The sequence below is a fragment of the Amborella trichopoda genome, chromosome 13, assembly GCF_054954075.1.
Source record: "Amborella trichopoda isolate Santa Cruz 75 chromosome 13, AtrichopodaSantaCruz75HAP2 v2.0, whole genome shotgun sequence".
NCBI classification, from domain to species: Eukaryota; Viridiplantae; Streptophyta; class Magnoliopsida; order Amborellales; family Amborellaceae; genus Amborella; species Amborella trichopoda.
The window spans coordinates 24,890,692-24,918,379 of record NC_142348.1 but is presented as its reverse complement, the minus strand read 5'-3'; the positions used below and the strand labels follow the sequence as shown (position 1 = coordinate 24,918,379).

Below are 27,688 nucleotides of genomic sequence, written 5' to 3'. Positions count from 1 at the left end.
ATGGATTTTTGTTGAGAGAGTAAATAGATAGTAGACTCGAGAGAGTAGCAAATCTTTTGTTTTGAGTTGGGCAATATTACGATAATAAAAATACCGTAATACTACTTTAAGGTATTACGGTATTTTAATTATCGTAATACTCTATGTTATTACGGTAATTAAAGTACCATAATAGATATTCAAGTTATTACGGTACTAGGAGTACTGTAATTCTATTTTTATTTATAAATGGTATTTTAATTATTGTAATGGTGGCCAAAAATTGGGAAAAACGATGTGGGTGAGGTTTTGAAAAGTTAGGTTTTGTTTTTTGCGTTATTTTAAAAATTAAAGTATATTAGTGATAATTTTTTTTAATTTTAACTAATTTTGAAATTTAAATGTTTTTAATTAGATATGAAAATAATACTAAAAATTTTTTACCACAAAATTAAATATTATGATAAAATTTTAAAGTGCGCCTTAATTGGATTGTTTAAGGTTGCAACATTATAAAAACCGCACCCTAGTAATATTAGAAATGCATTATATAACTTTTAGCCGAAAATCTTATTCGAAACATGTATTTAGTTCATCAGATCCTCCCAGAATCTAGAAAAGCCAAGGAAACTGCAAATAAAGTTATCAAACGCGACCATAAACTTTCTCCATGATATAGTCGTCCTTGAGTGGGAAGGAAAGAAGCCAATTTGCATTTGTTTGAATTTGAAGTTTGAAGTTGGAAATGTAGTAGAATGGTGTTCTGTATGAGAATTTGAGTTGCAAACTCGAAGGCTCGAGCATGGGGGGTTTCAGAGCATTATCTCCCTCTATCCGCTGCTACATTCATGCTCCCTTAATGCAAACCGCATATTCTTGTTTTTCATCTACAAGGTTGAACTCTTTCTCTCCACCTACTGATAGTTGATTGTAAAACTGTGTGATCATCGATACCCTACATAATCATGAGACCCATCTGAATTTTTCTCCCAAGGTTTCGTCCTTGTATTTAAACTTCCGTTCTTGGCAATTAAAGTAAGTTGTATGTTCTAACTCACATTGGTGCTTTGGTCTTATGATTTAGATTCTTGCTTGGAATTCTAAGAGTATCAGTGATTAACCAGTATGGACCCCAGTTCAATAATGGAGAATATAGCCTCTTCCCACAAGGTATATATATTAATTTGCCAGTTATTCTCAAAAACTTTTCTGCTTATAATTGGTTGGGACAGTAATGTTTATTTCAAATTGTGGGATATAGAATTATAGGGTTAAGTTTTCTCGTTAGCCGATTCCATATTTTAATTATTCAAATTTGGTGCCTGTCATTTCTTCCTATGAAATGAAATGATCAAATTAGCAAAATAATCCTATTCATTATCAAAATAGTTGGAATATATCATCATTCTACTTACAAATATGCTGATTAGTCACAACGGATCATGTGACGTACTCGACAACGCACTTTTTTAGTAATTTTGTTTTAAAGTAAAATCGGTTGACATTTTCTTCTGAGGACCATTTAGGATTTTTTGTACTTACTCAGAAAATTAATATGCAGACTTTCAGAGTATCTAATTCATCAGTGGAATATCTGTAATTTTCAGACTACTTATAGCCTTATTTTCCCTCTTTAAATTTAAACCGAACCGACTCCATGAGAGATGACTGCCTTGACCAATTACAGCTTGGTACTGTTTGCTGATCAACCTTTGGGATGTGTCGTTGCCATTTGAATTTTACCCCACAATACTGATCCGTTTGCTCCATTCACCTTCATGCCATTTCTTGTTCTTCTCCATGCTTCTTTGTTTCTCAAAGCAACTTGTACCCTAATCATCAAAATGAAATTTAGCTCATTAGGAGAAGTTTTGTGCCATGTGTTAGTGGGGCCAAAACTTATTGTTGCAAGCGCTATATTTTAATCTATAAAAAAATTATGAAAGTAAAAAAGAATAACCATTTCTGTCCTCCTTGAATGAGATGCAAGTCTAGCTACCATCGGATAGAAGCAATTTATGTTTAGGTTACATTAGTCATTCACTGTTCCATGTGCCTTGTGGGAAAGCCTATTAAAAGTCTTTCCTGATTAATTCATTGTTGTACCTTAAATCATAGCTATCGAAGAACAATGGAAAGGCAATACTGAAAAAACTCCCATTCTCCACCTATATCCCTGTCTTCCCCATTTTAGAGTTATACCTCAAACTTCTATAAGAATTCGATGCTTCAATAATTAGTATCAAGGAGCATCCAATATCTTGTTTCTCAATCTAGAAAAGATAGGTTTGCTCCAACTAGTATTACACAGCACAATGTAGGGGAAAACATGTTTCTTTACACACCAATGACACAAATTTGTTCACCAAGTTTTTTATGTTTTTTGTTTTCTTTTCCTATTTCGGTTAAAAAATCCAAGAGAAATGCACTCATATTCAAGTTGGAAAAAAAATCATGACCAGAAAAAAATGAGCAGCAGTATTTTGAATAGTTATTTTGTTTTATTTTTCACTTTTTTAGTTTAATATTCTTCTATCCCTTGTTACTATCTCCACTACAATATTTGTTCTTATTAGTAAATCTTTTCCAACTTTTCTTCTGCAATTTTGGAGGATGCCTGTGTCAATGACCGTAGGGTTGTTTACGGCATTCTTTGTATATGCTGTCACTACCCTGTCACAGAGACGATGAATTAAGCCGCATCTGAATCTCAAGCTAATATTGATATGCAAAATGACAGACCAATCATGACATTATCTTTTTTTTTCGCCATGCTAAATTTGTTTTAATTTAAAAGACCTTGAAAGTCAAAATGGCATCAGAAGAACAGAGTTAGTTTTCAATAGGATTTGAATTATCACTTGGTGTTATTTAGCCAATTGAAACATCCAAGTTTCACGCCTTCCAAAGGGACATCCTAACCAAAGAAGTCAAATTTTCTTTGGTGAGATTGCAAATCATTCATTTGGAAGTTAATCTGTTATACAATATATGGTAGTTTCAGAGCTCCTCAAATTTGCATTGAAACTAGTATGTGTTCTAATGGTGAAAGACTATACTGAAGGGAAGAATAGTGATAAGAAGCTAGCATTGCCTTTATTTTTTCCCTACTTTTTTAGGTTAGTGTGACCATATTTTTTAAAGTGTTAATCAAAGATGAGATAAAGTCATGATAGCAGTTAAGAGAAAAAGGTTTAAATTTCATCTGAAGATGGTATAGGGAAACACACAAACACACACACGTGCACACACATACACACTGTTACAGCTGCTTTATTACTGAACTTAGCAAGTTGGGATTCTCTGGATTTGGATCTCCATTAATCTATCTAGCTCTCATATTCCCTGAGAGGAAGTGATTAATAGCTTTCGCACTATGAGGAAAGTTTTCTTTATATCTTAACTAGACTGGTGCAATTTGACTATCAGCATTGTCTGCGAGACCATGACAATATGGACTAAACAACCAACCTTGAACTAGTTTGGTACAGGGATTAATTGGACACCTTTTACTGAACATAGGTTAATATGGATTATAGAATGAGAAGTCTCAAACAACCAGAAATAAATTTCACTCGAGCAACACATCTGAAATTGGGACAATGTTTCCCTTGGAATGGAAAGAAACCCTCACATTTATGCAACCAAGAAACAAAGGGTCGTCAAATTTTGCACAAGCATTTCACAAGGAAAACAAAAATCTTTATGACGTGGTAGAATCTCTGACTCACTCTTGTGGACTATAGGAGAGATTTTGAATGCCGATTTGGATATTTTGGAGACACAAAATAGTTTGTAAAACTCTTTCACAATGCCTGATTCATAGGATAAATTTCAGGTTACATTGAGGTTCACATACCTAATTTTTGTCACTTCTTGGACGCCTGATGAGTTTGATATGAATAACAATTGCAGGCTTCAAAACATTGAAATATAATTTCACCATCTGCTGGATACTTTCTGTTGACAAACACATGAAAAGTGAGAGTCAAGAAGCTCTTGATTGAGCCGCTCTTATACCAGTTAGGAGATGAGGATGAAGGGAACAAGTTGAAGTTGTCAGTTATTCATGCCACTGGTCCAAATGCAAAGTAGGTTACATATATGTGTGAGGGAATCAAGAATGTTTTGAAGATGTTTGCCAAGTGTAAATGTGTTTTTTTTAAGGATAAGTACATGCCTTTTTGAAGTATAAGTACAAATATGTCTATGCAGTCGCAAAAGACCGTGATACCCTTCCTGTCAGAAGCATACACATTTTGGGAGAAACTAAATAACAAATGTTGTTGGGAGCAGGACTAAAAAGGACGGATTTTTGCTTGCCAAAAGCTCCCTAGTTAGGAAGCTCTCATTCAATATACTGCGAAAGATAATTGAAAGATTTTGATGCTTGAGTCCTCTTTTAAATTTTGTCCACCATAAGATGTTCTCCCCTCCTTAATACCCAAAATCTACTTCGGTGTGCATTTTGTAGATACCCAAATGAAGCCCATCAATGAAGAGAAAAGGTTGTTCCTTAACAACTTCAGTAGAAAGAGTTTCCAAGAAAATAAGGAACACGTTCCCAAAAGAATGGGGAGGCATTGGGTATGATTTTAGCCCCTAGATCATTGAACCACGTTTTGGGAGCGGGAATGCCACCCCAGTCACTATGCTAAAGAATTAAGATATAAAATAACAGAATCAAAATGATTGCAGGACTAGTAGCTGATTTTTCTGTATTTCTTTTGCTTGATAGATAAAATAAAATAGATAAAAGCACCCTTTGGTTTTAAATGTCTAAATTGCTAAGAAATTCTATTGCAAGTATCCAATTGTTTCAATGGTTCATGAGCAGACTGCAGTACGGTTTCTTTTCTATACAAGTGAATACTTCTATTTCTTTACAGCTTGGTAGAAAAGAAGTAAGAGTATCAAACTATTTCAAGGGTCCATGAGCACACTACACGATGGTTTCTTTTCTATACAAATTATTGTTGCCAAGGTTTCAGAAAACAGTTCTCCCAGCGCCTAGGTGCCTTAGACGCCATAGACTGCCTCGGCTAGGCCTGAGCAGGCCTTTCTAGGCACACCCAAGCGGGCTAAGAGGGCATACAGCACCTAGTCCTAGGCTGGTACATACGAACCACCATAAAAATAGTGGAAAAAAAACTCTTTGTATTTTGTTCCATGAAAAAGGGGGAAGGGCCTTGGGGGATTCGAATCCTTTCAAAGTAAAAGTACTCTTCTTGTGCCTAGATATATGCACAATCAGTCAATTTTGTGATTATTTTTTCTTTGAACCGATAAAATTTTGAAAAGTTCGTAGAATCATTTGAAACCTTACCATATCCTATTGGAATCATTTTGAGGATCCAAGTGAGAATAGTAGAAAACTTTTAGGGTGATTTTGAGCTTGATAGACATCCAAAACATTGAGAGTCAGAGATCAAGCAAAAAGGTTAGTAAACAATATCTATATTTGAGATTTCTTTCCTATATTCGAAATATCGTCTTTGGCTTCTACTAGGAGTGGGCATTGATGATAACCTAGATAAATGTGATAAATACTAAATAATGTGGAACTTTTGTGGTCATGTTTCAAATGTCGGGATAAATGGTTCAAAAAACATCTTGCTGACATTAGGGGGGATATTGCCCCTTGTAAAAAAGATCTTGAGCTTATAAAAAAAGAGATTATTGAATATGTGGAATCCCAAAAAAATTAAAAAATCAACAAAGGAGAAGGATATAGCAAATTTGTGCGCATGGGTAATATGTTACGATGAGTAGGATGATGGAGGGGATGATGAGGTGAGCCAAGTGGTATTATCCATAGTTACCTGGAACGGAAGCAACAAGAGCTCTGGGATCGGGAGCAGGAGTGCGGAGCGAGGTAGGCTCGAAGATCCGTGGTTGGGGAACGAGGTTCATACATGGTCAGGTAAAGGGATCGAGATCCCTGACTTATAGGGAGCATGTTCCATATCTTTACAGGAGCAAGTTCTATACTAAATGAGATCGCTTTCCTCCATGATAAGGATCGAGGTTCCCGAAGTTCACTTATGAAATGTATTGAGCGAATTCCATTGAACAATAACTTTAACTTTTGACAAATTCACAAACCCAGTATCAGTGTGAACAAAATTCATGTCAAATTCTCTTTAACATTTTGTTGTCATTGGAGTATGATTTTACACACAGTGATAATAGAAATCTATTGTGATGATGTAATACCTAAGTCCTCGATCCCATGTTAACCATGGGAATGGAGGGTGATAAAAACATTTACTTAAGCAAGAATCACAATAAAAAATTAATCATGTGGAGTTGGATTTGGCAATTCCCACTCAAATATCAATTGATGATTAAAATAAGAATGTTGCGATAGATTGTTTCTAGAAAAGAAATGTCGCAATAATTAAGTTCTCCTTTGCAAAGTAAGAAAAAGGAAAGACATTGCCATGTATATTCCCAATAGGTCTCTTATGTCAAAGATTGCTAGGTGTTCGAAGACATGTACATGAGAGAGACCTCACATTTGTTGGTGGTATAAGACCAAGTAGCTAGGTACACGATCTTTAGAATTTGTTTTCATTGTATTAAAACTCAAGGGTTTAAATACAAGAATATCTCAATACAAAACCATAATCCAGCCTACAAGCTTGGTTTATACACATTTGAATAATAAAAATTCAACCCTAAGAGGTCCCTCAAATCCCTTACTCAAAAATACAAGGGAAAATGACCTTTGCCCCCTCCCTGAAATTTTCATCCCTATTAGCCCCTTGGGATCTCCAAAATCCCTTGTACCCCATCAAGTTTAAAACTTTCGGGCCATTAGCCCCCTAATTATGTTTTTCTTGTTCTTTTACAAATTTAATCACAAAATGCCAAACTCATATATTAGTCATCCTTTTTTTTTTTTTTGACTTGATACACAAATTTTATTGATCATGATGATGATGAAAATAATAACAAAAATTATAATTAATAATAGTTACAATAATAACAATAATAACAGCAACAATATATTAATTGTTAAATAATTCATCTCTTATAGGTATTTTGAGAAATTTTTTCAATTAAATGAATAAATAAATAATAATAATCCATTAACAATACTAATTTTAATCACTTTCCAAGTTCAAAAGATATTGATGCCATTGTAAAACAGGTCATAATATTAAAAAAAAAAATCATTTTCTTTTCGTGTCTAAATTTATATAGTGGGGTCTACAGACGTAAGAACAATTGAGAAAGGAAAGGAAGTTGACTAATGGAAGGGCTTGGCATTTTTTAAAATACAAATATCAAATTTGTAAAAAGAACAAAGAAAAGCATATTTAGGGGTCTAACGGTTCCAAAATTTCAAACTTGAGGGGGTACAAGGGATTTTGGTGAACCCAAGGGGTTAATAGGGATGTAAATTTCAGGGAGGGGGATAGAGGTCATTTCCCAAAATACAATTAAACTCAATATATTGTTTAAATACTCACAATATACATATAGATGACATTTTACATGACTGGCCTTTGAAATTCCTTATTATATCAAAATTACACGATAAATCCATCTTCATTCTTCATCATCATCATATATCACAATGTCTCCAACACATCATATACTTGATTATAATAATCCAATGAGATGTCAATTCACATAAACAATAAAGCATAGCATTAAAGCTTATACTACAAGATTAAAAGCAAAATTCTATTTTTCACTTAACATACACAATTTCAATCATTTAATAACTGTAAATACAATAAATAAACATGCATACAAACTTGTGGGAAGCCATGGTTCGAACCCCTTGTGCCCATGCCACAAATTCGAGCCTTTTAGGTTTTTAATTTTGTCCCAATGAATGGTGCAAGAGTGATTTATAATCTCAAGGGTGTCTAATCCAATTAGGAAGCTCTTATACTTTTAAAACCGCTGCTTAGAGTCCACAAAATTGATTTACAAAGGTTTGCAAGAAGAATGAAGCAAATCGGATCAATATGGAGCAAGATACAACAAAACTACTTGTGGTGGTCCTCCGGTTCACCACAATAACTTTTCATGCAAAAGTTGCCACTCTAAATGACGAAATAGACTTCTAAGATGATCTAAATATCTTTGGAATTTGAATTACAAGACTTAGAAATGCTCAAGAGATACAAGGTAGATCAAAGGAAACTATGCATGATAAAAGGTTTCTCTATGCATAAAACACATAAGCAAGTGATGGAACACACTATGTAAGAATGACATGAATATAATATTAAATGGAGGTCTAAGGAAGCTAAGACATGGCTGTAAATGAAATTTTCAAGAACCTTTGATCAAGGATAAAATGATCTTTGACATAAAACAACTTATAGAGATAATACCTTAATCATTGTATGAGATGAGCTTGATTTTATGGAGTGAAGGACCACCATCAAGCTTCAAAGATCATCAGTGGATGATGGGAACTCTCAAAGGGAAATGGGTGGTATGTGGAGGTCTCAAGGTTTGCTCTCTCTACTCAAGTCAAGCAAGATCCAATTTTTCAAGTGGGTAGGGTTTGGAACTTAAAGAATTATATATACATAGTGTGTAAGATTGGATATCATCAACACCATTGATGCACCTATCCAAAGGTACATGAAAGGCCAATATAGCCTAGCCACCCATCCCCATCCAACCACTAGGATGAAGGGATGGGATTTTTGCACCCTAATCACCCACATTAGACCCTAAGTAAGGCCACTTTATCCTTTTGTCCTTAGGTCTATATTTTTATTCCAAGTGCATCCAACTTGCCTTTACACAAAAGCTCTTAGTTTTAAATAATCAAATAGAGTAGAGATTCATCAAGTGCAATAGGGAATAAAGTAAATGGTAAAATTCACACATGTGAAAAAGTACACCTTTATGAAAGTCAATTACCTTATAGATCTAATATTTCAAACCAATCATAATGAGCTTAAGGTCTCATTCACACGTGTGAAGATATTCATGAAATTCAAATTGAAATTGAAATTTCAATTTTACTTTTGATTCAATATTTAAATTAAATTAAAAAGAACCTCACACATATCAACAAAGACACTTGTGTGAATGTGAATCAAATAAACATGTGACAAAAATGTACCTTAAGTTATAACATAATATAACAAGTCAAATAACAATATAATATATGCCATCCATGTCCCCCACCTTGGGATTAGTGCCCAGTTGGGCATTGATCTTGTGGTGGGGCCAGGGGTGCCACATGGCAACCTTATGGCCACTCGGGTGTGCCACATGGCAATCCTCAAATGGAATTGGGTCTAACAAATATTAAAAGTACATTTTTGTCAATAAAAAAATTCCAAAAAATTATCCAAAATTCACAATAAACATTTAAAATATTTATGAATATTTATTCATTTCTCATCATAATTACTTGGGCAAAGGGTAAGTAAGATCTCATGGCCTTGACTCTAAGTATCAGAGTACTCCGTTGGACTAGTCCCGAATGATGTTCTGCTGATGTCTCAAGTTGACCAAATGGATCTATGCTCTACAGTCTATGGCAGAGACACATAATTGGTCACATCAAAGTCACTAAGCCAGAGCTTCCCATCATCCGGCTCTTAATGGATTACAGGTGTATCCCTATGGGACATATTCCAACACAAGTACAGGGGTCCTCTCAAAGCACATATACACTGGCTCTTCCAAACTCGGATAATGCATTTGGAAGAGTGGCTTCCCATGCGAACGTTAGTGTACATACCATGGAATGGTCTCATGTCAGGATACATACTTATGTCCCATAAGTCGTGACCATCCCATACAGGGCTGTTACTTATAAAAATACTTGGGTTCTATTATACTCGATTGGACACTCCAAGCCTTAGCTAATCACAACAATCATGAGGTTAATATAAACAAGATCCTGACTAGGAGGTGCCCTCACACCTCCTTGAGAAATTGCTTTCTCGAACTTAAAACTCTCATAGCTTCAAGTACTCGAGGTATAAGAACTTGGGCCCCGTTTTGCAAAGCACCCAGATTCTATCTCTCAATCACTCCTACTAAATGAGAGACTATTGATATTCAGACCTTGAAATGCCATATACCCAACAACATTTCCATACATACATGTTATTGCATCTCCCATAAGGCAATCTCATGAGTGGCCGATTTGATTGACCAACACTCAAGCGATTGAAGTCCTTCATGAGGTAGACATGACCCAGTGAACTAGCTCCAAGGAACTTGAGCATATTGATATTCTTCAATTGAACCATAACATGACTAACTTTTGTATCTCCTTCTATCTTCTTGCTTCTCTCTTTGTCCTCTCTTTTGTTGCTTTTCTTTGAAACTAGACATAAATCACGATTCACAAGGTATGTAAAGTTGCAAATTGTAAAATATGTAGGAAATCATGGAGTTCAAAAAGTTTGTAGGTCATAAAAAATTGGAGGTCCACATTCGTTCATATTTGAACCCAAAAAATGGGTCGGTGAAACTTGCCCCCCAAATTAGAGGATACTCAATTCCAAGTTGGTGGAATCGTGGTTCCGCTTATTCATAGAACCATGATTTTTGGCATAGGGATCTAGATGAAATCGATTTCCCGGATTTCCCGCATCGAGATCCTAAATATTAAGGAATCTCCCGAAATCGAGATCCCGTATCTCAGAGTGTGGGATCTCGCTTCCGGAGCAGAAGCGACCCCCTAACTATGGGTCTAAGAGGCCTCGTGTGAACTGACCTCGAGGCCACAATTGAGAAAGGGAAGAAGCAAGTGATTAGTGAAAACATATTCAAGGAAGAGCGAGGCCGAGTAGATCAATTCATTGCTTGGTGTCTTTAACAAGGGTATTTCTTTTAATATTGCTAGCTTAAGTGGCTTCCACACAATGCTGGAAGCAATTCGCGAATTTGGGCAATGGTTAAAAGGCTTGAATCCCATATGAGCTTTTAGAGCCACTAGTGAAGGAGGAGGTAGAATACACCAAGGGGTACCTCAAGTCCCCAAAGGATGGGTGGCCTCAGTTTAGGGTGTCCATTTTGATAGATTCATGAAGTGACAAGAGGATGAATGCCATGAACCTGTTTGTGAATTCTCCTTTAGATACAATATTTTTGAGATCTAGTAATGCTTCTGAAGATGTTCATGATGCACATTACATATTCTCTTTGATTGATAGTGGCGTTGAGGAGGTTGACGGGAAGCTTGTAATCCAAGTTGTCATAGGTAATGCTGCCCCTGATTTAGTTGCTATCGATATGCTTTGGCAGAATTTCCTCATGTCTTTTGCACACCTTGTGCGGCACATTGCATAGACCTCATGCTTGTGGCTATTGGCGAGATCTCAAGTGTATAAAAGAGACACTTTCTAAGGCTAGGGAGGTCACAATTTAAATATACAGCCCCACCATTACTCTTAGCGTGGTGTGCAAGTATACAAAAAAGAGGGGATCTAGTGAGGCTTAGGTTAACCAGATTTGCTACTGTTTATTTGAGTCTACATAGCATTACGAGAGAGGAGGACCCTTTGAGATCTATGTTCACGTTAGAGGATTGGAGCTCATGCAAGTGGTCTAAAAATCCTAGAGGAAAGAGAACCTGCGATATTATTCTCTCTAAGGTTTTTTGGCGTGGGGTTAAGTACTCACAATAATTCTACCCTTAGTCAAGGTCTTATTATTGACTGATAGTGACAAGTTCTCTATGGCTTTATTTATGAGGCTTTAGATGGACCTAAGAAGAAGATAGCAGAGGGTTTAACAATGATAATGGGCAAGTATGTCCCAATTTGGGAGATTAATGATGGAAAGTGGGATAGGCAACTTCATAAGACCATTGCATGCTGCTGGGTACTATTTGAACTACAATTTTTTATGTTGACCTAGAAATTGAGAACAGGGTTGCAATTATGAATGAATATAATGGCTTCCTAGAGAGACTTGTTCCTGAGCCAAATATCCATATCTATTAAGGAATTGAACTTGTACAAGCATGCATTGAAGTTATTGGGGAAGGAAATGGTGGTGAGGCAAAGGATCAAATCCAATCTAGCTAATATTTCATTTTAAAATTTCCTATCATGTTTCAAGTGTTGCTTAAACCTTACAAGTTTTGAAACTTTCATAAATTTATATCCTAAATTTCTAAATTCTAATTCTAATGCAGAGTTTCAAATGTTATTATAGATGTAGAAATGATTTACGAGAGAACTAAATTAATTATAGAGATTGCACCCAATTTGCAGCTCAGTGGTGTAGCAAGCACGAAAGTACTTCTCTAAACCTCTAAAGGATGGCTCTTTGGGCCCTGAGTTTAACTGCTATCTCTTCAAGTTGTGAGTAATATTTGAGTTCATTTCAGATGTATAATTAGTTATTTCTTGTTTACAAGTTACATTATTATTTTATTATAGAAAATATAATATTAATTGTACTTTTAATTTTTTAGTTCTCTCTAAGCCTAAAGTTAAAATCAATTTTATCAAATTCGCTTCGCTTTAGCCGAAGCCTTCCGATTTTAGGCATAAACCGAAGAGGAGAAGCTTGGTGCTTCCGCTTCGGTCAGATTCAGACCGCTTCGGTCAAATTTGGACCGCTTCGGGTTTGCTTCTGGCAAAGAAATAACTATACAAATGTAGTATTTAAATTTTTTATTTTTTTTTAAAATTTTTAAATTTTAAAAAATTTCAATTATTTGTATATATTTATATATAAATATCTAATTTATTTATACTAAATTAAAAAAAAAGTCTGAAGTTTTCCCCCAAGTCGGCCGAAGTGCTTCATTTTTCTCACCAACCAAAGAAGACTCCGAAACGAATTTGACAACATTGGTTAAAATTCTATATGGATGGCTTATGGGTGCATACAAAGAGAAGGAATAGGGTTGAGCAAAGGAAGCTCAATGACTTTGTGTTTGTCATATATAATCAGAGGCTCAAGGAGAAGTTTAATAAACATGAGAAGAGGATTCCTTGTTTCTAAGGATATGGAGAATGTTAGTGAGTGGATGGTTGGAGACTTAGGATTGAAGAGGTCTTCCATGGGGAAGGGATATAGTTGAGAATGCTTCAGATGCAGCTTCAGACCTTAGGAGGGCCACTAGATCAACAACTACTACTAGTACTACACAGAGGAGGACAAGGACAAAGAGGCAGATTCAGAAGAAACTGAGGAAGATGAATATATTAAAGAGGTTGATGATTCCGGTGATGACCTCGACTCAAATGGAGGTCCTAGGGAAGAAGATTGAAATTTGAATCATTGATATGAAGAATTGAAGATATCCTCTTTCTTTTTTTATATATTGCATCTTTTTCATTATATCATTTTGTTGGCCTAAGAAGGGTGAGGACCTAAACTTTTCCTTAACCCATCCCAAGCCCGGGTAAAAGAGGTGGATCGTGTTAGGTAAGCATCCAGCGTAAAACGTTGTCAAAACTTTCCATGAATCCTGAATCTATGTTAGCCGACACCAAATAGTTGGGAAAAGACTCTCATGAGGATGATGTATTATATCATTTTGTATTGGTCCTTTGGTGTGATTAGAGACTTGGAGTTCATGATTATGATTATATGAAGTATAGACTATGAAGTATGGTGTATGGACACTAAAGCACTGATACACTATGAATCAAGGTTTGAAACGATTCGGTGAACTGGATTGTCTATCCAATAAACTGGGGTGGATTGGTGGATCAACGATCTAATTTGGAGAATCGGCCAGATCGGTTAGATCCGGCCTTAAAAAAAATTCAAAAAATACTAAAACTTATTATAAATAATATTATTGGGATTTTCAAGAAAAAATTGGGGTAATGCATTATGAATTTTCACTATCTTGCAAAAATAAGTGAATATTGAGATGCTAGTTCTTGTTTAAATGTCTATTGATCACATTCTGGTTGTGTGTCTGCCCATTATTTCGTGGGGCATTTCTCTCTCTCTCTCTCTCTAGAAATGATGACGGTGGAAATGTTGGTCTTGAGGTGGGTCTAAACTCTTTGCTCATCTCAGGTTTTCATGTATTTGATTTTGTTTGTGATGTGATGAGAGTAAAGTTGATATTTTGAGGTAGATATATGCCATTTGAATTTTAAAAAAATGACATGATGGCAAAAAATCTAGCATTCCTTTTGTGTTTTTTTCCCCCCTTGATTTTAAGCAAAATTTGTTTTATTTAATTTTAATTGTTTTTTTTTTTTTTTTAAACTTATGCAAAATTGATCACTGGTCTAAGATCTTTGCTCTTATGATCTCGGTTTTCATGTATTTGATTTTGTTTGTGATATGATGAGAGTAAAATTGATATTTTGAGGTTGATATATGCTGTTTGAATTTTGAAATAATGACATGGTGGCAAAAAATCTAGCATCTCTTTGGTTCTTTTTTTCCCGCCTTGATTTTGAGTAAAATTTGTTTTATTTATTTTTAATTGCGTCTTTATTTTTTAAACTTTGGAGAAATTTGATTGATGGCGAGCTATTGTCCCTAAATTATGTATGCTATTGAAATAAAGATTAAAGCTGAACCATACTTGGTTGAACGGGATACAATATGGCAATGGGTTGCCATAAAAATAGAACAATATTGGGCCATTATGTTATAAGTTTTTGGTATGAAATCTGTAAATGCTATTTCGTTTTAACTTTCATACTTATCTAATGCCTTTTCAAAGCATGCGTTGAACAATTAATTTTGGCCTTTTTAAGGAAAAAACATATGAGATGCTATTTTTATAAAATGCAAAGGCCATTTATTTTGTGGGTCATTTATAAGATGCAAAGGCCATTGACAAGGTGCTATTTCCATGCCATTTATCAAGGTTTCAAAAAACGCTAGTGTAGTAAAAATTCTTTAGATATATACATCTATGTATTGTTCAAACTTATATATATGCATATATTTGTATCAATTTTGTGATTTATTGCATTTGAAAATATTGTAACATACATTTTTATATACAAACATATGACATATCGCATGTTGAGCATAAACTTGTTCAAAATTCAAACCATACGAAATTTAAAAAAAGTTTAAAGTCTAATAGGCTATGTGTTAGTAATAGTCTCCAACTCTCCATATTCCATAATAATATGGACTCCAACTCTCCAAGTCTTCAACAAACTTGCAAAAGTAGAAAACCAAACAACAAATGAATCAAAAAAGGTGAAAAGTCTTACATCCAAATGTCTAAAGTCCAATCCAAGATGGTGCAATAAAAGTAAAGATACTACAAAAGAAGGGAGAGGACATTTGCATTTCTCCAATCATCATCAGTAAGAATCATAATCAACATTGTCATCTCTGGCATCTACATCTGAATCAAGGCTGTCATCATCATAATCGTCACGCTTTTCAACATATTGCTCTTCTTCCTTGGTTTTTTTTTTTTTTAATTTGTCTCCTCCTTCTCTATCTCCCTCTCCCTCTGTGAGTATGAAGTACTAGCAACATCGTTGCTCGAGTGGTCCTCCTAGCATCAGAAGCTCGACCAGAAGCCTCCTCGACCATTTCCCAAGTCAAACCCACCTTGGGGAAGACCTCCTCAGTACTAGGGTCCTCAACTAGCCAATAGGAAGCATTCTCCATGTCTTTTGAAGTGACGGGATCCTTTTGCTGGTTAAACTTCTCCTTGAGCCTCTAATTCTCTCTAACATAAACCAAGTCAATGAGCTTCTTTTGTTCAAGCCTATTTATTCTCTTTATATGCACCTATAAGAAAAAACGCATGAATACTAGAGTACTAGTGTATTACTAGTCTACTACTACTACTAATTAAACCCTCTATTAGTAATGTATTATGTCATATGTTAATATGCTTATATCTATTATCTTTTATGAATCCATACTAGAAAAATAAACTCGTAAACAAGAATAAAATACCATCTCAAACGAACTTCAATTGTGCTCAGAACCAGAATAACTAGTTGTCAAACTCAAGATCCGAATAGCCATCTTCTGGAGGTGTGGAACACCACTCCCATGCTGTCTCCACCATTGGGCTGGAATATGTGGGAAACCTTTATAATTTATTTAGGTATTTAACATTATCATAGAGAATTTTAGGAACTTGGAAGAAAATTTTGAAACAAAAATACAAATATATTATTCTTGGTTCTGCTTTGCTTCTCTGTCTTACTGCCATATCTTTCCCAAGTGACATCAAAGGACACTTGTACGAAATGAGCTCTTCAGCTGATATCTTATCTTGGATATTTAGACTGGGAAATAATCTCTCAAGGCACTCATTAAAATCATCCAGCATAATCTTTTGCCTTTATATGAGCATCAACACAAAAGAACTTGGGGTTCAAGTAGTACCTCTTTGTATGCAATGGTCTATGGAGCTGCCTATCCCACTTGGCATCTATAATCTCCCAAATTGGTGATGTGGTACAAAGTCTAGGAACACTTTAATTAATAAAAAAAAACAGCAATACAACTTAATGCTGGACTAAATTGTAAACTTCATCAAAAACACAAAAAACAAATTGATGCTTGACTACAAAAGTCTTGCTTGTACAAAGCAAATACACAATCTCAGTACTTTAACAGAATAACACAAGCACTTTTAGACTTTAGATACCCCTGAGCATCAACTCTAAAACAATCCCCTTATGGGGCAAGTTACATGCCACTCAGGCCAACTCAAAATGGAAACCTTTAGTTACATACAATGAACATACACCATCGCATAAATAAATTACATGAATATAACTGCCCCAACTGTAATAACAGAGAATAAGAACAATAAAACAGAGATGCTAGAGTGCCAAAATACTTGGGAAGCCAAAGGTTCAAACCCCATGTGCCTGGGCCACGATCGGGCCCTTTAAGGACTTAATTTTGTCCCAAAGACGAGTGCACGAGTGGTTCAATTATCACAAAGCTTATACACCTTTACAAGTATTCCATATGGTCCACATTCAATGATAAAAATAATACACAACAATTTGCAAAAAGAACGAGAGAGATCGGATAAAAAACGTGCAAGATAGAAACTATGTAGTGTAGTCCACGGTCCACCGAAACGGGATTGCATGTAAAAGTATGAACTCTAAATGATTCAAAAGGTGATGATAATTCTCAGGAATATGAAGATCAAGTATAACAAATGCTCTAGAAAATTCGTGTAGGGGAAGTCAAGATAAACTATGCATATTCAATAGATCATTAGGGTATGAAACTCATAATCAAGTGTGGAACTACACTTTTCAAGGGTAGCATGAAAATCATGTGAAGCAAAGAATAAATGTATCTTAGGGCTACTGTAACCACAGATTTACAGCAAGCTATGAAGTGGAAGAAGATGGAAAATGATGGAGAAAAACTCAATGAAAGATTACCTTGATGATGGCTTAAGGTGGGCTTGATCTCATATGATGAGGGAGCCCCATAAAAACTTCTAAGCATGATCAAGGGAATGGTGAAGCTCAAGGTGTAATGACTGGTGCATGGAGGCTATGGAGGGTTGGATCTCTCTCTCTTAGTTCTTTTGCTTATGAAAATATGTTTCTCAAAGTTAGGGTTAGGTTGGACCTTATGATGGTATTTATGTGAAGTGTAAGTAGGATTAGCTCTCAACCCTTGATGCACATCATCAATGGCACATGAGAGGCTAAAATATTCTAGCCACTCATCCCCATCCACCACTAGGATGAAGGGATGAGATTTTGCCACCATTATCACTCATTAAAACCTAAATCAAAGCCATATTACTCTTTAGTCCTTAACCCCATAGTTTAATTCCAAACTCATCCAAGTGCACTTACATAAAAGCCCTCAATGTTTATTAAATCCTAGAGTGTAGAGATTATTCAAGGGCAAGGGCATTTTTGTAAAAGGTATCAATCACATGGGAAAGGTGAAAATAGGTTAGGACACCACCAATAGAATTAGCTCAACTCACACCCTTCACATGGGTCATATCAATGGGGAACTTCTACATGATATGTTCACATGGCATATATCCCATGTATATAATAGTTTTAGATTCAATTTTTTAATTTCAAAATTGCCTTGGCTTCACAAAAGCCAAGCAAGTCACATGTGTGACAATTAATCACGTGATTAAAATCCAACTTTAAGTCATAACCATAAATAACAAAATATTATAAAGTTTGAAATAAAAATAAGTGACCAAGTTCCATAAGGATCCCCCATGCATGGGGATCCACGCCCAAACAAAAGGGGCCCAATGTGAGGGGCCCAAAGTGCCATGTGGCCACCCTATGGCCACTCGGGTGCCATGTGGCATCCACATGGACATCCTCACATGGAATTTAGCCCAAACAATTTTAAAAATCACATTTTTGGTGATTTAAAAAATACAAAAAAATCTTCAAAAATGCCAATAAATATTTGAAACATATTTATGCATATTTACATCATTTTTTATTATAATTAAATTGGACCAAAGGTATGTGTGAGATGTCAAGGCTTTGACTCAGTAATGTGAGCACTTCATTGGGCTAGTCCCTACCTCTCACTCACTCCCACTGAGCGAGAGACTCTTGGCATTAAGGCCTTGAAATGTCATATTGTCAACAATTGGGTCGTACTTGGCTTCATCTTTGCCTAAATTATCTGCGATCTCCTTAACTCCTTCAAGTGCATCATATATAAAGTCCATAAAGGGCTTATCAGCATCAACCAAGTGCAAGACCTTCACCAATAGTAGAAATACTAATATCGCCTACTTTACCCCGTGCCAAAATATTTAGAAAGAATATCTCGTGCCTTCTTTCCCTTAGCATCTCTAGACCACCTACACCAGCTCCAATCCTCTAAAGCAAACATAGTCCTCAATAAGATGCTCCTCTTACGTGCTCTGTAGACTACGGTAGATAGTGGCACATCTAGTGACCCCAGGCCTTACTAGGTCCCTCTTCTTAGTAAACTTGCCCTGCATGCTAGGGGTAATAGTGTGATTGTATATGAAGATTGTAACCTCATTAGCCTTAGAAAGAATTCCTTTAATGGTAGGCATATCACCAATGGCCTTAAGCATAAAATTTGTGCAATGTGTAGCTCAAGGAATCCAAAATATGGGAGGCCACGTCTGGCGCAACAAATGACCTGCAACTATATTAGGATTAGCATTATCTGTCACCACTTGAATTACATGCTCCTCTCCAACCTCCTCAATGCCCTTATCAATAAAAGAAAATATATAATGAGCATCATGAACATCATCAGAAGCATCACTGGATAGAAATATTGTACCTAAGGGGTAATTTACCAACAAATTCATGGTACTCCTCCTTCTATCACTCCATAAATCTGTCATTATAAAAACCCCAAATTGAGCCCACCCATCCTTATGGGTCTTGAGATATTCTTTAGTATGCTCAACTTCTTTCTTCTATAGTGGCTCACCAAGGTTATATGGAGTTGGGCCTTTCAACCCTGGTTCAAATTGGTGCCCAACTGCTTCCAACATTGAATGGAAGCTATTCAAGCGAGCGGTATTGAAAGAATTCCCTCATGCTAAAATCACCGAGTAATATATTGAACCACCCGACTTTTATCTTCCTTCTTAAATCTATTTTCAATTGTAATAAAACTATCAATAGGCCCTTTCATAGAAGGCCTCTTAAACCCAAAACCCGTGTTACTCTCAGAGCTCTGGGTAACAACCATGCCTACCTCATCTTCCCCTTCTTCTTCCTCATCAATGTCAACATCATCATCAAAAACATGGACTCCTGCCCTCAAGGCTACTATGTCATTTTTTTTTTTTTTTTCCCGCTTCAATGTATTCAGAAATTTATTTCTTTACAAGCTTTGGGATCTTCTTACATAGGGCAACATCACCTCTAATACCGGCAAGATGTTTCTTGAATCTATTTACACCAGCATTACAAATATGTCCGCAAAAATTTCACATAATTTTATTTTTTTCATTCTTATCTTAGTTAACACAATACTTCCATCCGGATCTTCACTCCTAGTAGACCATGTAGAAGACATCTCAAATCCAAAAAATGGGACTCAAATAATGATTACAAACTGACCTTTTTTGCCCAATTTTTGCTCTTCGGTGTTTGTGACCTAAATCGAGCTACTAATCACCTCAAAAGTCTTCTAATACCTTCAATAGCACCCTAAAAATAGTTCCAATGAGAAAATAAAGTTTAGGAAGCTTCTTCAAACCACAAAAAATACTTTTGATTCTCATAAATAGGGTATAGCTAAGATATTTAGGGCTTATAGAAAGTGTTCTTTTAACTTTGGGGGGTTGAAAATAACCCCCATAATTTTTTTAAACTTTTTTGGGGATCAAAATTTCCCCCTTTGCCCTTTTGGGCATTTTTTAAAATTAGAAAAAGGCCACCCACCCAGAACTAGGCGCTGGATGCACACTTAGGTACAACCAACCAGAATGGGGTGCCCAGGTCTAGGCGTGTGGCCTGAGGTCTCTTGGACACCTTGGCGCTGGGCGGACTGTTTTTTAGAACACTGCCATCTTTTGGGGTTTGTATTTTTGGCCAAAAAACAAGGGAACATTTTAGTCCCACATCTAAAAATTTGAAGATCATTGGAGGGGGGTACACGGGTATAAAGTAGGGGGAAGCGCGTGAGGCATGCCAAGGGGCTTGCGGCTGCCCAATACGAAGAACATGGGTGGGCCACCTGCTACGCCCTAGACTGCACAGGGGGCGACAAAGTTTTTTGTAACCTTGATTGCTACCATTTTTTTACATCTTGGTACAATCAAATGCTGGTAGTTTTTATGCACCAAAAGATGAGCAAACAAACAATGATGATGTTGTGGTATGCCTCTTTGTATTACAGCTGCTTACAAAATATGATTGAATGTAATTTACCTCTAGTGTTTTTTTTTAATGGGGAAATGTGTCGAGGAGGCCTGATGTGGGTGGTAAGCGAATGGTCAACCCTATCACGTGGGTTGCAGAAAGGCTGACGAGTTCCTAGTCGGTGCGGTTGCTTTCTGGCAACTGCGACTGGTGGCATCATCCGGTGGATGGGAATGGAGCTGGGGCAAGTTGGACGGTGGCATCACTCAGACTGGAAACGCTTCCTGGAGACCACATTCCAAGCTGTTGGGTTGGGATGGTAGGTGGAGACGTGGTTCGAAGGGGTCAAGAAACTGGGGGAGGGGGGAGAGGCCCTAGACCATGAAATAGCAAGGCGGAAGTAGGATCCTTTGACGTCAAGCCAGAGGGAGGGTGGGATAAGTCTGAAGTGTAGAACCTCCAAAAGCAGACAGATGGAACGCAAAGGGAGTAATTCGAGTGATTTCCAGTGGATCTCAACAAGGGTACCACAGGCCTCTGCGACCCTTTTGAAGGTGAAGGGAGAGCACGTGTGGAGAGGCAAGTGTGACACAGTGACCCCGACTCGTTGTTTCCTAAAGGACCCATCAGTCAGTGACCACTTACGAAGTTACAGAGGGGTCCCCTTGAAAGACAGAGATGCAGCTGACTGTAGGGCCGAAAGGGCACTGTCCTCGAAGGGGAGGCTAAAAAGGATTGAACCATTCAAAAGTAGATGGCGGCTAAGCTGTGGCTCCTCCCAGGTCCCTGGCCCCATTTTTGAATACCCGGAAGTCACCCCTCCTAGGCTGAAACATGCCCACCAAGGAGGAGAGAAGTTTAGTTCTAAGAGGGGAAGGGACCTCTAAAGGGGTGGAAAGAATGAGAGGTAGGTGTGGTTAGCGAGGCCAAGGTGGATGGGTGGGCAGCTGGGCGAGAGAGGGTTCCCCTGGAGGGGTGGAATGAACAAGAGGCTAGAGAGAAGAGGGCACTGCCTGGGTGAAGGTGACCCAAGGGGGGGCAGGAGCACAGGGAGCGCTATCAAAGGCAGAAGAGGAGGGAGGGGCAGGGTAGTACAGGCTATAGATCTTGCTACAGTCAGAGGGGGGATCCACCTCTTCTTCTTCATTGCTTGTTGGTTCTCTTGACTATGCTTCAGCATTCCACATTCCTCTGCTTATTCTCCACCATTGTGATTTCCCAAATTTTAAACAATCTACGTATAAGGTTAAGAGCAAACACGCATCCGGCATGGCCAACCCTAGTGCATTGGTTGTATTTTGACTGAATGATACTTGTTACCTTGGCCCTAGCAATGAATGGGCCATATTCTTTGGAACACTCTGAAAAAGGTTGCAGGTCCTATGGAAATTATACGAATGAACTTAATGAATATTGGATTGCTCTTAATCTTGTTTGTGAACCAATCTTGTCAACAACCTTTGAAGGAGTATTTGAATAATTTTCTTCCATTTATGTGATTGAAAATTGCAAATAAGCTCCTAGGGACTGAAGAATATATATTTTTCTTTGTTTATATTCCTGGTTGAAAAGCGGAAGAAAAGGGGGACACTGGGCACAACCCCACCTGCAGCCCGCGTTTCTGGGAAGTCAAACTTTCAACAAGAATCTGTGTCGGGAGGACTATCCATCCTTATCTCCTATTTCCTATCTCTTGCATTTCTTTTCCTTTCGGCTGGAGAATCATTCAAATAATCGTTCATGTGTAATAGTTTTCATATATGCTGAATTTTATGAATGCATGCATGTCGCGTGTATTTAGTAGAATCTGACATGCCAACGCATAATACACACATATCAACATGCATGGCATGCATACAAATATGGGAAATCCATGTTGCTATGCACGTATGAAAGGTTTCATATTTTTGAGTTTGCAGTATAGCATGTCCACCAATTGAACAAACAAGACGTGTGTCCATTTTTTTAATATACTTGTGTCCACATTGTAAGTAATGTCTGTTTTTGTATGACACGTGTCCCTTTCTGTAAGGAACGCGAATTTTATAAATTCATGTGTTGTGTGTATTTAGGAGTATCAGACATGCTATTCCACTAGGCACATGTGTCGACAGACATGACATGCATACAAACATGGGAAATCCATGTTGATTTGCACGTCTGAAAAGTTTCATGTTTTTGGATTCGCAGCACAAAGTCCAAAGATTGAACATGCAAGACATGCATGTCCATTTTTGTAATATGTGCTTGTCCACATTGTAAGACGTGTCTGTTTTTGTATGACACACATGTCCCTTTCTATAAGGAGGGCGTCTCTTTACAATTGGGTATACGTGTCTTTGATTTGGGGTCGTGCGTCTTTGACTTGGACACATGCTTTATTTTTGTTATGTTAATTCTAATTAAAGTCACAAATCAAGTTATTTGTAAACTCTAGAGCCATGTATGCACTGTACGTAGCTGTATGGAGAGGTTGTATTGGACTTGCAAAATATAGGTTGAGGAGTTGAATTTTCGAATCTGATTATGACATAGGTTCTTGTAAGTTTGTCCTTGTTACGTAGTTCCTCATCTTATTTTTATGCTACCCATGAGGGTAGCTTGGACATTATTTTATATAAAAGATGCAAAATGGCTTTTTTATATTAAAAGATAGTCTTTTTCTTTCCCCTTAATCCCTTTCATTATAACTTCACTGATGTGATTAAAGTTAGATTGGTATATATATCCAGTATGTTCTGTTGTGATTCATTCTATTAATAAAACAAAACTCCTACATGAGTTAGGAATTCTAGCATGGAATTTGAACCCATTCTCACCTATTTGTCTTCTGTTTTAGATTTTGTGTGCTCAGGGTCAGTCCCTGTTTTTCTCTCGTTCTCACCTCCTAATTTTGGAGTAACCATAACGATTGGGACATAACAGTGATTGCATCTGGGGTTTCTTTATGTTGTGTTTCATGCTCCAAGTTTGGCCGCAACCATTGTATTTCCACCCCTTTAATATTAGATGTGCTCGACTTTTATAATCATTTTCATCAACTCCTAACTACTTACACGAAAAAATTGTTAATTCCTGTGTTAACGCTTCATGGTTGTTTTGAATCCATAATTTGCAATGATATTTTGTGTGTAATGGAGTGCCAAATTGATGAGAACGAGTAACAATGATTGGCCATTCTATGCTTCCTTTTAACAGTTGTGCTTGAACGAGTGAGTGGCTGAAGATGACAAGCCTGGGCAATTAGCAGGAAGAATTAATTTCAGATGGACTAGTTGCTGTATTTGTGTAAATAACTTAATGTATAGCAGATTCCATAAAGGAGCACCCTATTCATATTACATGCAGCATTTTTTAAGCAGCAACTATCAACCCAAATGGCCTATGAGTTTTCCTTGTCTCTGTCTTCTATACAAGTTCATTTGATAGGAAACTTCATGATCGAAGAATTAAATATATTACGGACGCTAAGTCAGGTAACGAGTCAACCAAGGATAATTGCTAATTCTTATCGTAGTCATAAGAAGGCTAGATATACTTGGGACCTCTTGTTGTTAATGCACATTTATCAATTGCTGCATTGATTTTATAACTAGGAGATAAATTTGGAGTATGCTTGGTCGTACCAATCTGTATGCCACTAATTCATGATTTTACTTCCTTTCTTGAGCCATTTGGGTAATGTACTATACTTTCACCTAATTCATGTGACAACACTGGATTCCATGTTCAACCTCTCTTCTTGATCTGCATATCATACCAGGATTGATGTTTCTTGGGAAACTCTTCTATTGGTTGAATGACCGTACCTCCTTTTCATTAGCGGAGACAATTTCTTGCCATTTCAATAATGAACAGGTTAACTGTGCATGGTTGCTTATGTACAATTTCTTGCCGTTTCAACTACGAACTAAATCATGTATTTTGCACAGTTGCCCATATTTTTTATACACTCATTCTGCTCAAAGTGTTCTGGATTTCCTACTTGCCCCAGCATTGCGGTTTTACAATCGGCGGCGCTCATCATATGACCTATTTGGCAAAGGAAAGTTAGGAGATGAGGAATATAGGAAAGCATGGGCAAAGGAGGCATATTCATGGTCTGATAGTGATGAAGATGAGGACGGAAAGAAAGATGATGCAAATGTTGAAGAGGAAGTTAGAAAGATGAAAGAGAAAGCTGAGGAAGAAGCAAAACTCATAGACGCCGATGATAGTGATGAGTTGAGAAGCGTGTGGTCTGGAAGCGATGAAGAGAAGACATTGTGGACAGGTAGTGAGGAAGATTCTGATGATGACATCCCACCCCAGCCCCGCCCAAATGAGAGAAGTGATGAGTATATAGATAAATTGTTTGAGTTTGAGGATAAACCTAAGTATAGGACAATTGCTGAGCTATTAAAAGGGGAGAAAGAAGAGGAGAAGATCTCTCCAGGAAAGCAAGCGAGGAAGATAGCAGTGGAGAATGCTCTGAAGAAGTTGAAGAAAGGACCAGATGGGCGGTATACAAACGTTTGGGAGGTTATGAGTGACATAGATATACTGATAGGAGCATTTGAGAATATAGTTTCGGGGCCAGAGTATGCAGAACTGAGAGACGGGGGGCCCAAAAAGCTGAATATAGAGTTCTTTAAGGATATTCAAGCGAAGATGAGGGATCCAAATTATCAGTTCTCACCTGAGATGAGATTGAAGCCCAAGAGTAAGTTAGTGCCAAGAAAGAAATGGGAGAAGGCCCAAGCTAAAAAGAGGAAATTCAACGAGCGTTGAGTATGAATTCCTCCCTCTCTCTCTCTCTATATATATATGGGGAATGATTTTATGTAACAATTCTATAATGATATACTGTGGTTTTATTATCATTATGAGAAAAATGTTAGAAAAGAAAAAATTGATTTTGAGTTCATAAAGGTCTAAATCTTGAAATTCACAAGATGGATAGTCAAGATTCATTGTTGGAGAGGGATTCATTTTGACCATATCTACGTTACAAATTGAATTTTAAAAAGGTTGATTAATGGGATGACGAGAAGATGTATGCAGTTTTTTGGGTCATATAAATATCACAAACATGGTTTTCTACAAGTGTGGTTTCATACTACGATGCCATAGTGACATGAAATCACTCCTGTATGTGTGTGGATCTACTATTCACAACCCTTGGAAAATGTAAAGCTTAGTGTTAAAATGGTTGTGAAGGGTAGAATTACTATGTGGTTTCTTTTTAAAGAAAATTTACTTGTTCGTGGGAGCTTGCTCATCAAGTAAAGGTTAGGGTTGGCAATGAGTTGGGTGGTCCGGCCTTTAAAAACTAGGGTCTGGCCATGAAATGTCGCATGAGGGCCGGGTCTGGGCCAAGCCAAAACAAGACAGGATAGGCCCGGCCCTATTTGTTTTTATATATCTTTTGTTTTGTTTTCCTTTAATTTTACTCGACCGGCCCTAATAGGGCTAGGGCGGGGCTTGGACCAGGGTTGGCACTGTCTTTCGTCAGCCCTCATAAGGGTGCATGTGTAGTCATAACTAAAAGACAATGGGTATTTTGATAATCTTTATAAGGGTTGTAATTGAAATTTTTATTAAAAAACAAGAGTGTTGCATAAATAAAAGTGCAAAACAATATCTTCCAAAATACCATTTTATTTTTCAAAAAAAATAAATTTACCCATAATGATTAAGCTACCTATAAATTATATTTTTAAAATAAAAAGTAATTTTGATAAATACACCTATCGCAATTCTGGTCTAAGAAGGGTGATGATTTTGAACTTGGGAAAATATCTTTGTACACCCTCTTTTTAAATTTCATTTCTCAACAAACTCAAGATTTCAAAACACATTTGGCGGCATAGAAATCCCATGTATTGTATTTCTAACCTCTTAGATCTGATACCCTTTGACCCTATCTTTTTAGCCCAAACAAAAGTTCAAAAAATATCATTTTTTTTTATACTTTTTTAAACCCTCTTCTCTCGCTCTATTCTCATGTCTTCCCAAACCTCTCTTCTTTTTCTCAATATTAAAAAATATATTTTTCAAAAGATATTTTTCAACATTTTAAAAAAAGGAGAGGTTAGGGGAAAAACATGGGAAAAGAAAAAAAAAAGGGGTTTAGGAAAGAATAGGAAAAAAGACGTTTTTTAATCTTTTGTTTGGTTAAAAAGATCAAAAGGGGTAATGTTGGTCTAGAGGATTAGAAGATTTAATACATGGGATCTCTATGCCACAAGATATGTTATGAAATTTTGGGTCGGTTGAGAAATGAAACCTAAAAAGAGGGTGTGTAAAGATATTTTTCATTTAAACTTTCCCTTAACTCGTCCCACGCTTGGGTAAAGAATGTGGGTTGTGTTAAGGAGGTAGCCAATATAAAATTCTCAAAACTTTTGGGAAAACGCATGATGATAACACATATCACAACTCATTCTGACATTTGGATTCTTCAAAAGAAGAAAGATATTATATATATATATATATATATATATATAGAGAGAGAGAGAGAGAGATACTCTAAAATTCACAACCCTTCAAATTAGAAAGGTTCAAGATAGAGAGAGTTGTGAAGGGTGGATTTATTAATTTTATGGTCTATTTTTTTAAAAAAGTTATTTTTGTGGGGCAAATTTGCAAATATTATTACAAGACAAATGATATTTTTGTCATCTCTGTGAGGGGTAAAATTTAAATTTTAACTAAAAGACAAGGGCACTTTACAACACTAACTTTTCAAATGCCATTATATTTTTGTAAAAATTTCAAATTTGCCTTTACTTAATGATAAAGTTACCTATTTAAATAATTTTTTAATAAAAAAGTAATAATTGTTTTGATAAATACACCCATCACAACCTCATCTAACTTGAACCTTTGTGTGAAGTTGTTAACTCTAGACAATCATTTATATATATATATATATATATATATATATATATATATATATATATATATATATATATATATATATGGGTGCA

General features: G+C 36.4%; 1 protein-coding gene across 5 annotated transcripts; it reads left to right on the top strand.

Moving 5' to 3' along the window:
- Nucleotides 1-519: 519 nt before the first annotated feature.
- Nucleotides 520-25,918, top strand: LOC18434167 (glutamyl-tRNA (Gln) amidotransferase subunit C). 5 transcript variants are annotated; one of them, XM_088855894.1, is made up of 4 exons: nt 596-873; nt 1,064-1,149; nt 23,916-24,193; nt 24,712-25,796. In XM_088855894.1, exon 4 carries the CDS (start codon nt 24,885-24,887, stop codon nt 25,485-25,487), a length of 603 nt encoding a protein of 200 aa, XP_088712020.1. In that variant the 5' UTR covers nt 596-873; nt 1,064-1,149; nt 23,916-24,193; nt 24,712-24,884; the 3' UTR covers nt 25,488-25,796. The 5 variants fall into 5 exon arrangements, with proteins under 5 accessions (XP_006844308.2, XP_088712021.1, XP_088712020.1 ...); XM_088855897.1 differs by having other exon boundaries at nt 623-873; nt 24,650-25,796; XM_006844245.4 differs by lacking the exon at nt 23,916-24,193 and having other exon boundaries at nt 520-873; nt 24,712-25,918.
- Nucleotides 25,919-27,688: the final 1,770 nt, after the last annotated feature.